Consider the following 12,300-nt stretch of genomic DNA (forward strand, 5'->3'; position numbering starts at 1 on the left):
CTGGTGAGCTTTCTGATTACAAAGGGTCTGGCAGGCCAAGGAAGACCTCCACAGCTGATGTCAGAAGAATTCTCTCTATAATAAAAAAAATCCCCAAACACCTGTCCGACAGATCAGAAACACTCTTCAGGAGTGGATTTGTCAATGACCACTGTCCGCAGAAGACTACATGAACAGAAATACAGAGGCTACACTGCAAGATGCAAACCACTGGTTAGCCGCAAAAATAGGATGGCCGGGTTAGTTTGCCAAGTAATACAAAAGAGCAACCACAGTTCTGGAAAAGGGTCTTGTGGACAGATGAGACAAAGATTAACTTGTATCTGAGTGATGGCAAGAGTATGGAGGAGAGAAGGAACTGCCCAAGATCCACAGCATACCACCTCATCTGTGAAACATGGTGGTGGGGGTGTTATGGCCTGGGCATGTATGGCTGCTGAAGGTACTGGCTCCCTTATCTTCATTGATGATACAACTGCTGATGGTAGTAGCATAATGAATTCTGAAGTGTATAGACACACCCTATCTGCTCAAGTTCAAACAAATGCCTCAAAACTAATTTGCCGGAGGTTCATCCTACAGCAAATGATCCTAAACTTACTGCTTAAGCAACAAAGGAGTTTTTCCAAAGCTAAAAAATGGTAAATTCTTGAGTGGCCAAGTCAATCATGCTAAAGAGAAAATTGAAGGGGACTAGCCCCCAAAACAAGCATAAGCTAAAGGTGGCTGCAATACAGGCCTGGCAGAGCATCATCAGAGAAGATACCCAGCAACTGGTGATGTCCATGAATCGCAGACATCAAGCAGTCAATGCATGCAAAGGATATGCAACAAAATACTAAACATGACTACTTTCATTTATATGACATTGCTGTGTCCCAAACATTATGGCGCCCTGAAATGGGGGGACTATGTATAAATACCGCTGTAATTTCTACATGGTGAAACCAAAATGTACAAAATTGGTCTTTATTAAAATCTGACAGTGTGCACTTTAACCACATGTGATTTTCTTCTATTACAAATCTCAAATTGTGGAGTACAGAGGCAAATAAATAAATGATTGGTCTTTGTCCTAAACATTATGGAGGCACTCTATTTTGACCAAAAAAAACCACAATTTAGTTTTATAACTAATTTCTTCTTGTATAGATTACCCAACCATCTTCCCTGCTTATTGCTGTTGTTTACTTTCATAGAAGGCAACATTTATTTGACAGATTCTGAGCCACCCTGCTACCTTTCAATTTGACTAAAAAGGTTTTGTTTCTTATTACAGGGCCAGAATTGTATTCATTTAATTGTTTTATGTGATATTGTCAGGGGAGCCGTACACTTCAACTTGCACAGTGCCAGAGACCCGGGTTTGATCCCGACTACGGGTGCTGTCTGTACGGAGGTTGTACGTTCTCCCAGTAACCCGCGTGGGTTTCCTCTGGGTGCACTGGTTTCCCCCCACACTCCAAAGACATACAGGTTTGTTGGTTAATTGGCTTGGTATCATTGTAAATTGTCCCTAGTATGTAGCGTAGTGCTAGTGTATGGGATTTGTAGGTTAATTGCCTTGGTATCATTGTAAATTGTCCCTAGTGTGTGTAGGATAGTGTTAGTGTGCGGGGATCGCTGTTTGGTGCTGAATTGGTGGGCCGAAGGGCCTGTGCCTCTAAACTGAAACTAAACGAGAAAAAAGAAGACAATACTTAGTGATGCATTGTAAGTAATAGTTGTGCGCCTTTAAGTAATTTTCTCAGGCTGCTTGCATTACTAGTAGTTTGTGTCGTTTTTGGTAAATGGTGAGCGTCTTTGCTGACAGGTGTTTATTACTTCATTGCTTTGAATAATGGACTTTATGTTCTGTAAAAATGCAGAAAGTGATAGTCCAAGTGTTTGATTAATGTACTCTGCCGAGTACACACTCCTCAATCATTCCATTATGAAACTACACAAGATTTTAGAATCTGAGAGTACACTTTCTTGCAATTGTATTTTGGAGATTAGGTAAAACAAGGCAGTTCTATAAATCAGAGTTTATCTAGCACCATATTTGATGAGTATTCAAGTTGGTTTCAGAGGGAAATAAATGATTTACGTGGGGCCCATGTATATGTTGCAGCTTTAACCATCCATTAGATGACTTTGCTCTCTTTATTTAAGTATTGAGAGGAGGACGACCAGTTTCACTGGTTCACATTAGGAATGTATCATATTCATAAGTGATAGGTGCAGAATTACACCATTCGGCCGATCAAGTCTACTCTGCCATTCAACCATGGCTGATCTATCTCTCCCTCCTAACCCCAGTCTCCTGCCTTCTCCCCATAACCCCTGACACCCGCACTAATCAAGAATCCCTTTTTCTCTACTGTAAAAATATCCACTGACTTGGCCTCCACAGAAGCCAGCTTTTATTTTTTTTATTCACAAAATGCTGGAGTAACTCAGCAGGTCAGGCAGCATCTCGGGAGAGAAGGAATGGGTGACGTTTCGGGTCGAGACCCTTCTTCAGACTTTGCAATGGGCGTTTATGTGCAAACTGAAAAGATGTGGGGTACTTACGAGATGTTTTCATTGCAGGTGAAAAGATGCAACTTGCAACTTACGAGATGCAACTTGCAACTTACAAGAAAAACATGCAACTTACGAGATGTTTTCCCGTGCAGCAATTTTTTCATTGCCTATTTTACTCTTTGAATTATGCAAGCACGAAATAGCGCAAGTCCTTACAGTAACTGGCATCCAACCACACACCGACAAAAACTCAACAAAGTATTTCCACCGAACGACGCGGTTTTAGTGAGAGGCAGGACACGGGTTACAAAATACCCGCTGGCACTTACTTCCAATGTCGGGGCGAAGCTTCTTGTCGTATTCCTTCAGGAGGCCATTTAAAATATTCGTCATGTCCCTGCCTTGCAGTTTTGGAGCCAACACCCATTTCTGCTTGATAGTGAAATCTTCAATCTCATCTTCGTCAATTTTTCTCGAGCTGCGTAATAGAAAGTTTTATTTGAGTGTTAACGCCGATATTATTAACCTCTGATGTTGATCGCGGGTTAAAACTTTACTTTTTAATCGTGCATTCTAGCCCTGCCGTGAATACATTCGCAGGTGACCACATGAGCTGCGAAATGGGTCAGATAACTGGGGCACTCCGGAATACGGATATCTTTCCCGTGATGTATTCGGCCAACTTACACTTCACCTCGAAGATAGACACAAAAAGCTGGAGTAACTCAGCGGGTCAGGGCAGCATCTCTGGATTGGGTCGAGACCCTTCTTCAGACCATTATTCACAAAAATGCTGGAGTAACTCAGCAGGTCAGGCAGCATCTCGGGAGAGAAGGAATGGGTGACGTTTCGGGTCGAGACCCATTCCTTCTCTCCCGAGATGCTGCCTGACCTGCTGAGTTACTCCAGCATTTTGTGAATAAGCACCTTCGATTTGTACCAGCATCTGCAGTTATCTTCTTATACTTCTTCAGACCATTCCGGACCCGGCGTCGGGAGAAGATGGAATCCAAGAACAGTCACAAGTCTAAAGCAGGATCTCGACCCCAATTCATTTTTTCCTCCATAGATGCTGCCCGACCCGCGAAGTTACTCCGGCACTTTGTGTCTATCCTCGGTTAGCCCTAAGAGCTCTACCTAACGCTCTCTTGAAAACATCCAGTGAATTGGCCTCCACTGCCTTCTGTGGCAGAGAATTCCACAGATTCACAACTCTCTGGGTGAAAACGTTTTTCCTCATCTCAGTCTCAGTGTAAACGTGGGACGGTTCCCCTTTTGCAGGTAGCTCCAATCTACCTGTCCGAGGTAACTGACCGTAAATAAGCAATGCGCTCAAACTTGTCTTTAATGTCGCAGTCCCTCCGCCTTTAATATATAAACAAGAAAATAGCAATTCTGCCCGAATTCCAGTGCAATCGGATCTCTTTATTGAGTGTGTGGATGCGTGAAAGACTGGAACAGTGGTACATATCTGGACAAATTTTTTGTTTGTTTGTATGTCTTGTTTGCTCTGTAAAGCGTCTTTGAGTTTCCTGAAAATCGCTATATAAATTAAATGTATTATTATTATTATTATATGACAGTTTCCGCCGCTTGGCTACTGTATCATTAATTTCCATCAGTACTCGCTTTAATGTTGAAAGACAGGAGCGACTAGGTTTGTATACACTGGAATTTAGAAGGATGAGAGGGGATCTTATCGAGACGTATAAGATTATTAAGGGGTTGGACATGTTAGAGGCAGGAAACATGTTCCCAATGTTGGGGGAGTCCAGAACCAGGGGCCACAGTTTAAGAATAAGGGGTAGGCCATTTAGAACAGATGAGGAAAACTTTTTTAGTCAGAGTTGTGAATCTATGGAATTCTCTGCCTCAGAGGGCAGTGGAGGCCAATTCTCTGAATACATTCAAGAGAGAGCTAGATAGAGCACTTAAGGATAGCGGAGTCAGGGGGTATGGGGAGAAGGCAGGAACGGGGTACTGATTGAGAATGATCAGCCATGATCACATTGAATGGCGGTGCTGGCTCGAAGGGCCGAATGGCCTACTCGTGCGTCTATTGTCTAATGTTGAACAATGACGATTGGTATTATATGCTCAGCGGCCCCTTCCCCGATTGCCCAGGGATGCTGGTAACGAAGGCACGCATTTCCATGCAAGGTTTGTAGTTTTGGATTCGCCCTTCTACAGAGTTACAGAGACGTCCAGTCCCAATCTACAATTTCTCACTCTGACCCTTTTGTTCTAAAGGAGGGTGGTGCAATTCAAAATATGTTATCGCCAGGTGAGTCCGTTTCCCTTGCAAGGGGCGTAGTCAGAACCCTTTGCTCAACTCGTTACCTTTTACATAGAAAATAGGTGCAGGAGTAGGCCATTCGGCCCTTTTAAGCCTGCACCGCCATTCAATATGATCATGGCTGATCATCCAACTCAGTATCCCGTACCTGCCTTCTCTCCATACCCCCTGATCCCTTTAGCCACAAGGGCCACATCTAACTCCCTCTTAAATATAGCCAATGAACTGGCCTCAACTACCTTCTGTGGCAGAGAATTTGCACAGATTCACCACTCTCTGTGTGAAAAAATATATATTAAAAATATCGAATTGATTGAATCGAATTGATGGAAAGATACAAAGTGGAAAAAAAGGCCTTTCGGCCCTACAGAGTCAACGCCGCCCATTGATCGCCAGTTCACGCTAGTTTATTTTTGTCTGTGTTATCCCACTTTTCGCATCCATTCCCTGCACACCAGGGGCGATTCACAGAGGCGAATTAACCTACACACCGGCACACTTTGGGATGGGGGAGGGGGGCCAGAGCGCCCGGGAGGAAACCCACTCGGTCACGGGGGTGGGGAAAAAACACCGTACAAACCCCACACAGATAACAGCCGAGGACAGGTAGGAACCCGGGTGTTCACCGGCGCTACGAGGCAGCAGTTGTAGCAAACTGCGCCGCCCAAACTAGACGAGTAGTCAACTCCAGATAGTTGTGTGGATGCGAATATTTTAATCTCCTACCCTTCCCCGACCGCCTTCGCCTCCTTAAATATTACACACACCCCCAGTCCACACAACACCAGGCAGACGGGATAGAATATAGAATGGAGGTCCCGGTACCCGCACGGACACATCACACTAAATTAAACTGCGACATCAGAGAGACGCTGCTGGGAGACGGGACCTGGAATCTGTCCCGCTGTCTTTCACCAATTTTACGCGTCCGTACATTCCTCAACTTTTGCACACTAGCATCGACCAGCTCTGAAACCTAACAACCAACCGTCTCCACCTGGTTGAGGAAGGGCGGGGAGTGGAGGGGAGGGAGAGAGAGAGAGAAAAATAAAACACTTGCTTACCGAGCTTGGAAAACTGAAAGTAGGAAGAAAGCGGCGAGCAGTTTGGTTGGCATAACTGAAGGTGTGAGCAGTCACGGTGGCAGAAGCGAGACGGCAGGTTGTCGGGGGGCGTACTGGGGGAGAGCGCCGGAGAGAGGGAGGGAGGGAGGGAGAGGGGGGGGAGGGGAGAGGGGGGGGGAGGAGAGGGGGGGAGGAGAGAGGGGGGAGGAGAGAGGGGGGGAGGAGAGAGGGGGGGGAGGGGGGAGGAAGAGAGGGAGGGGGAGAGAGGGAGGGAGGAGAGAGAGGGAGGGGGGAGAGAGGGAGGGGGGAGAGAGGGAGGGGGAGAGAGGGAGAGAGGGAGGAGGAGAGAGGGAGAGAGAGAGGCAGGGGAGAGAGGGGCAGGAGGGGGAGAGAGAGGCAGGGGGAGAGAGAGGCAGGAGGGGGAGAGAGAGGCAGGGGGAGAGAGAGGCAGGGGGAGAGAGAGGCAGGGGGAGAGAGGGGCAGGGGGAGAGAGAGAGCAGAGAGTTTCTCGCTCGCCCGGATAACCTAACAAATAAATCTCAGCCGCCTCCCAAAAATCTCTTGCCGCTTCTGGGGGAGCATCCGGAGTCACAGCCGAGATGTGAGAGAGAGAGGGGGGTCGACTGCTCCAGAGCCAGCCATAAATCACCTCTGACAGGTGTGAGCGCTTTTATTTTTTTGTTTGGACAGCTCCCACTCTCACTCTCTCACTCTCTCTCTCTCTCTCTCCCACTCGCTCTCTCTCTCTCGCCCTCTCTCTCTCTACACGCGAATGGCTAGCGGTGAGAAGCCCCTCCTCGGCTCCATAGCCCAGACCAGGTCGACGCTCCCAGTTCCATTCGGCTTTTCTTGCACAACCAGAGAGAGAAAGTGACAGGGCGGCGGCGTCCAAGTGACCCGAATTTCCTCTCTCTCTCTCTCTCTCTCTCTCTGCCCATGAAATGCCACCCGGCCGGAGTCCCGTTAAGATTATCTGACGTCAAGTCTCATCCCAGACCCCGCCGTTAGTTGGAGAAACACGAGGTACCGTCTTCTCGTTGACTATTTAACGGCGGCGATGCGTGCAGATGTGTTGTGTGTGTGTGTTGTGTGAGCATTCATGACTCTGTATGTGTGATGCGTGCACGTATGACCACCGCGGATGTGCATTGTGTGTGTGTGTGTGTGTACCTGTTACTTACGCAGCATCGCCACGGCATTGAACACATAGGAAGAAGGACTTGCTTAATCGGTTATTGATCCCAACGTTAAATTAGACTCGTCAAAATAAAAAAAGCTGGAGTAACTCAGCGGGCCAGACAACATCTCCGGTGAAAAGGAATAGGTGGTCGAGACCCTTCTTCAGACTGAGAGTCTGAGAGGGGAACCAGAGAGGAAATATCTCAATTCCCTTTCCCCTGTCTCTCAGTCGGAGGAAGTGTCTCGACCAGCTAACAATGGCCCGTTTCCTTTATTACCGTTACTTTTTTTTGCATATCTTTCATTCATTTGTTCCAAAATGCTGGAGTAACTCAGCAGGTCAGGCAGCATCTCAGGAGAGGCGGAATCAGTCTGAAGGAGGGTCTCGACCCGAAACGTCGCCCATTCCTTCTCTCCCGAGATGCTGCCTGCCCTGATGAGTTACTCCAGCATTTTGTGAATAAAAACCTTCGATTTGTACCAGCATCTGCAGTTATCTTCTTATATTATTCATTTGTTCCATATCTCTATACAATCACCGTCTATATCTCTATTTCCCCAACCTTCCCCAAACGCCACCCATTCCTTTTCTCCAGAGATGTTGCCTGGCCCACTGAGTTACTCCAGCTTTTTGTGTCAATCTCCGTTGTAACCAGCATCTGTAGTTCCTTCCTACACGTTCAATGTGCGACTCTTCGCTTTCAATACGTTTCCCATTCCCTTCCTCTCCCATTCCCCCCCCCCCCCCCATTTCTTAAAACAAAAAAGGGTTATGAGCGGAGCGGTTACATTTCTGATTTATGTTTCAGATGTAGCACTTTTAATTTCGTTTTACTGTTCGTACAATGACAATAAAGGCGTATTATTATTATTATTATTATAAAGTTTAATGTCGCTCTCGCAGAGTTCCGTTCGCTTGCTCGCCATGGGCAGCGCAGTCTAGTTTAACAGCAGACGTTTCATCTGCGTGAAATCTGTTGCGCTTTTCGGTGGAAGTTGGTAAACAAGTAGCCAGCTCCCCGCGGAACATGCTCTTTACCAAATCCGATTGAACGGTGTCAAGTGCCCATCCAACGGACTCATTGGCGTGGACTTTGGGTGGCAGCGACTCGAGGTGGCCGTTCAAACTGAAGGTATCAGTGATCCTAATAATGTCGCTCACCAAACCTACCCCACCCACCAGCCGGCACTTACAGCCGCCACTTGTCTGCAGAATCCGTCGCTGGGCTTTGGAAACTTTTTTAAATTTTTTTTTTAGGAATATATTGCTAACTAGAATCCCAGCGCCAAAGTACAAATGTTGTCTGAAGCTGATGTAGGTTCGGTGGGCGGGGTGATGGATTATTTTACACACCCCCCCCCACACACACACACACACACACACCCCAGTAGAGCCCTGTCCGACAAGTGGGTGTGGAATCACCCACAAACTCACTCAACGCGAGTCCGTGCCGAATTACTTCACGTTTGCCCAGAGTGACTGCAAATACCCGACCTGTCGAAGGCGTACAGAAACGCGAAAGGAAAGTACTTTTATTCCTTCTCCACAGAGCCTGGAAGACGAAGGCGGCGAACGAGCAACTGACTGACTAACTGGTGCTGCCTGGAGTAGCGCTGTTCAGTTGGGACGTGGGAATCAGACCACACCTGCCCTGAAAATGTCAACAGCTGAACGCATTGCCAACAGCGGCTGCGAGTCAGGCTTGTTAACTCCACAGGTAGGTGACTTGTGGCGGATAAGCCAGGTACTTGTTTGGCATTCCGAGATTGAGAGCGTCGTGTTCAGTTCTGGGCGCCGTGTTTAGTTCTGGGCGCCGTGTTTATAGGAAGGATGTTGTCAAGCTGGAAAGGGTACAGAGAAGATTTACGAGGATGTTGCCAGGACTAGAGGGTCTGAGCTATAGGGAGAGGTTGAGTAGGCTGGGACTCTATTCCCTGGAGCGCAGGAGGATGAGGGGTGATCCTATAAAAATCATGAAAGGAATAGATCGGGTAGACGCACAGAGTCTCTTACCCGGAGTAGGCGAATCGTGGACCAGAGGACATAAGTTTAAGGTAAAAGGGGGAAATATTTAATAGGAATCCGAGGGGTAACCTTTTCACACAAAAGGTGGTGGGTGGACGGAACAAGCTGCCAGAGGAGGTAGTGGAGGCTGGGATTATCCCAACGTTTAAAGAACAGTTAGACAGGTACAGGGAGGGATATGGACCAAACGCAGGCAGGCGGGACTAGTGTAGCTGGGACATGTTGGCCGGTGTGGGCAAGTTGGGCCGAAGGGCCTGTTTCCACACTGCATCACTCTATGCCCGATCTGATATTAAATCGCATTTCATTCGGCAACGGAGTGGATAGGTAGGTATCTGCGGGCGGACTCTGGAGTATTGCAGCCTGTCTTAATGTCACTTCTCGGGGGTGGGATCTCTGGGAACACCCCTTGTGCGAAAAATTGAAGGAAGGGGGGGGGGGGGGGGGCAGGAAAAGACTCGTCACGTCGCAATACAAACCGACCTCTGCGCTTGGTGTGTGCGCAAAGATAGAGAACTTCACAATGTGAGCGGTCGATTTGCGAGCCCGAAGCTCAAAGAAACTTCGAGCCCATCCTAGAAATAACGCCGCCAATAGGGATCTTGCAAGATTCACAACATTCAACCCCGGGACTGAGAGGAGCGTTTTGCAGAAAGATGACATGTTTTCACCATATATATATATATATATTTCCGGATATTTATAATATTTTAACTCCTATTATGAAAATATACGTGCGCAATGGCACGTGGTCTGGATATTGCATTATAGACTGTGGGTAAACATGATTGATAAAAACAAAACTCTAATGTGAGCATTGATACACAGTGGAGTGTACAAACACACGCGCGCACACGACGTGAACACACCACTGGCGAAGTGTAGTCTGAATGATGTGTTAATGTCACAAATCTCAGGCAATGGACGGGATGTTCCCCTTGTCTGGAGACGGGGTGTATCAGGGGAATCATGGACTTTGAGACGGTTTTATGGATTCGCTTGGACTCCCAGCGGCTGAACCTGCGCTACTCCCCCTACATGGGGCGGGGGGGGGGGGGAGGGGGAGGGAGGAGGGGGGGGGGGCTTAATAGACAACAAAGGACACCCTGAATCGCTTCCCGGTGCCTCCGCACCCCGATTGCGTTTTAGTTGGGGTGGGGTGGGGTGGGGGGGAGAGGAAGGAAATGAACTTCTGTCGGCTGCAACTGTGTTTGGAAAGGAAGGGGAAGGGGGGTGGGAGAGGGTAAGAGGGAGAGGGTAAGAGGGAGGTGGGAGAGGGGGAGGTGGGAGAGGGGGAGGTGGGAGAGGGGTAAGGGGAGAGGGGTAAGGGGAGGGGGAGAGAGTAAGGGGAGGGGGAGAGAGTAAGGGGAGGGGGGAGAGGGTAAGAGGGAGGGGGAGAGGGTAAGGGGAGGGGGAGAGGGAGGGGGGAGAGTGTAAGGGGGAGGGGGGTAGAGGGTAAGGGGAGAGGGTAAGGGGAGGGGGGAGAGGGAGGGGGAGAGGGTAAGGGGAGGGGGAGAGGGTAAGGGGAGGGGAGAGGGTAAGGGGAGGGGGGAGAGTGTAAGGGGGAGGGGGTAGAGGGTAAGGGGAGAGGGTAAAGGGGAGGGGGAGAAGGGGAAGGGGGGGAGTGGGGAAGAGGGGAAGTGGAGAGGGGAAGTGGAGAGGGGAGGGGGAGAAGGGGAGGGGGAGAAGGGGAGGGGGAGAAGGGGAGGGTGAGAGGGGGAGAAGGGGAGGGGGAGAAGAGGAGGGGGAGGGGGAGAAGGGGAGGGGGAGAAGAGGAGGGGGAGAAGGGGAGAGAGGAGAAGGGGAGGGGGGAGAGGGGAAGGGGAAGGGGAATGGATGGAGGGGAGGAGGGAAGACGGGAGGGGGGTAGGAGAAGGGAAGGGGGTAAGGAAGGGAGGGGGAGGGGTAGAGGGAGAGAAGGGGGTGGAGGGAGAGGTGGGGGAGTAGAGAGAGAGGTGGATGGGTGGGGGAGGGAGGAGGAAGGGTGAGGGGGAGATGAGACGGGATGGGGTAGAGACAGAGGGGAATGGAGAGTAGAGAAGGGGGATAGAGGGAGAAGGCCGGGGGGGGGGGGGGGTAGAGAGAGGGGGGTGGTAGGAGTATCGGCAGCGCGGAGACCCCTAAAGATGAGGGAGAAGCAGGGTTTTCACCGCGGGCGGATCGATGTGAAGTCAAGCGACAATCAGCGACAGCAAATGTGTCGGATCGATCGCGGAGCGAGGGGGGGAGGGAGCGTGGTCGGAGGCGAAGGCTTCCCCCGTCTCGGCTCCGGGATCTCCCTCGCCACAGACGTTGGGGGTGGGCGGGAGGGAGGGAGGGAGTTGGTTACAGTGATAGCCTGGAGTTCCCCATTTGTAATTCGCCACAGTAGTCTCTCCCTCTCTCGTTAACAGAAACATACAAACATAGAAACGCAGAAAATAGGTCCAGGGTCCCTTTCTTCGAGCCAGCACCGCCAATCAATATGATCAGGGCTGATCATCTAGAATCAGTACCCCGTTCCTGCTCCCCCCCATCTCCCTTGATTCCGTTAGCCCGAAGAGCTAAATCCAACTCTCTCTCTCTCTCTCTCTCTCTCTCTCTCTTGAAAACAGAATTAGCCTCCACCGCCTTCTGTGGCAGAGAATTCCACAGAATTTGGGACGGGGAGAAGCGATTGGTTCTCCTGTCTCTTCCCAGAGGGTGTTTTTTGTTGTTTACAGATAAGTGGCGATGGGTGGGTTTCTGAACGCCGCATAAACACAAGCAGAATGCAAGAGATAGACACGATAACTCAGCGGGACATTCTCTGGAGAGAAGGGGCAGTGTGTGAAGAAAGGTCTCGACCCATAAAGTCACCCGTTCCATCTCTCCAGAGACGCTGCCTGTGCCGCTGAGTTACTCCTGCATTTTGTGGTGTCTACCCTCGGTTTAAACCAGCGTCTAGTAGTTTCCTCCCTGCACGCAATGCAGGAGTCCGGAGATATAACGTAAGCAGCCGATAAACCCTGCCAAACGCAACCGAAGCGAACATTTGGGGCGGGGGCGCGTAAATGGAGCACTTCATCAACATTAAGCCAACCCATCTCCGTCTCCATCTCCGAATCCAACCTATGCCTTCTGGAAGACGTTGTCTCAGTCCTGAGGGTACACGGATACATTCGCACCTTCAACACTGTGGGCAACCCCCACTCCCCACCCAAGTGAAGTAGCCCAGTCCCCACACATCAAAGGAAAGAATCGAACAA

The 12,300-nt window shown here is 49.5% G+C and overlaps 2 protein-coding genes across 9 annotated transcripts in view; one reads left to right on the top strand and one right to left on the bottom strand.

Annotated features, from left to right (window-relative positions):
• The window catches only part of gabrg3 (gamma-aminobutyric acid type A receptor subunit gamma3), a 474,012-nt gene extending 466,742 nt beyond the window's left edge, over window positions 1-7,270 (bottom strand). For 4 of the 5 annotated variants that reach the window (XR_013547454.1, XM_078402109.1, XM_078402107.1 and 1 more), the window contains exons 1-2: window positions 5,869-6,004; window positions 2,838-2,986 (exon numbers count right to left, since the gene is read on the bottom strand). Coding sequence is in view for 4 of the 5 variants with exons in the window: in XM_078402109.1 (XP_078258235.1) it covers window positions 2,838-2,986; window positions 5,869-5,921 (202 nt within the window). In the remaining variant the exon portion in view is untranslated. Of the gene's footprint in view, window positions 1-2,837; window positions 2,987-5,868; window positions 6,005-7,049 lie in introns of those variants that run through there. The other variant, XM_078402108.1, reaches the window with a different exon arrangement.
• gabrb3 (gamma-aminobutyric acid type A receptor subunit beta3) overlaps window positions 6,386-12,300 on the top strand; it is a 649,138-nt gene continuing 643,223 nt past the window's right edge. Inside the window, exons 1-2 of one of the 4 annotated variants that reach the window (XM_078402114.1) lie at window positions 6,386-6,526; window positions 8,598-8,765. The gene's annotated coding sequence lies outside the window, so the exon portion shown is untranslated. Of the gene's footprint in view, window positions 6,527-6,651; window positions 6,892-8,163; window positions 8,181-8,452; window positions 8,766-12,300 lie in introns of those variants that run through there. The other 3 variants (XM_078402113.1, XM_078402116.1, XM_078402117.1) reach the window with 3 other exon arrangements.

This window comes from Rhinoraja longicauda, chromosome 7 (genome assembly GCF_053455715.1).
Source record: "Rhinoraja longicauda isolate Sanriku21f chromosome 7, sRhiLon1.1, whole genome shotgun sequence".
In the NCBI taxonomy this organism is placed as follows: Eukaryota; Metazoa; Chordata; class Chondrichthyes; order Rajiformes; family Arhynchobatidae; genus Rhinoraja; species Rhinoraja longicauda.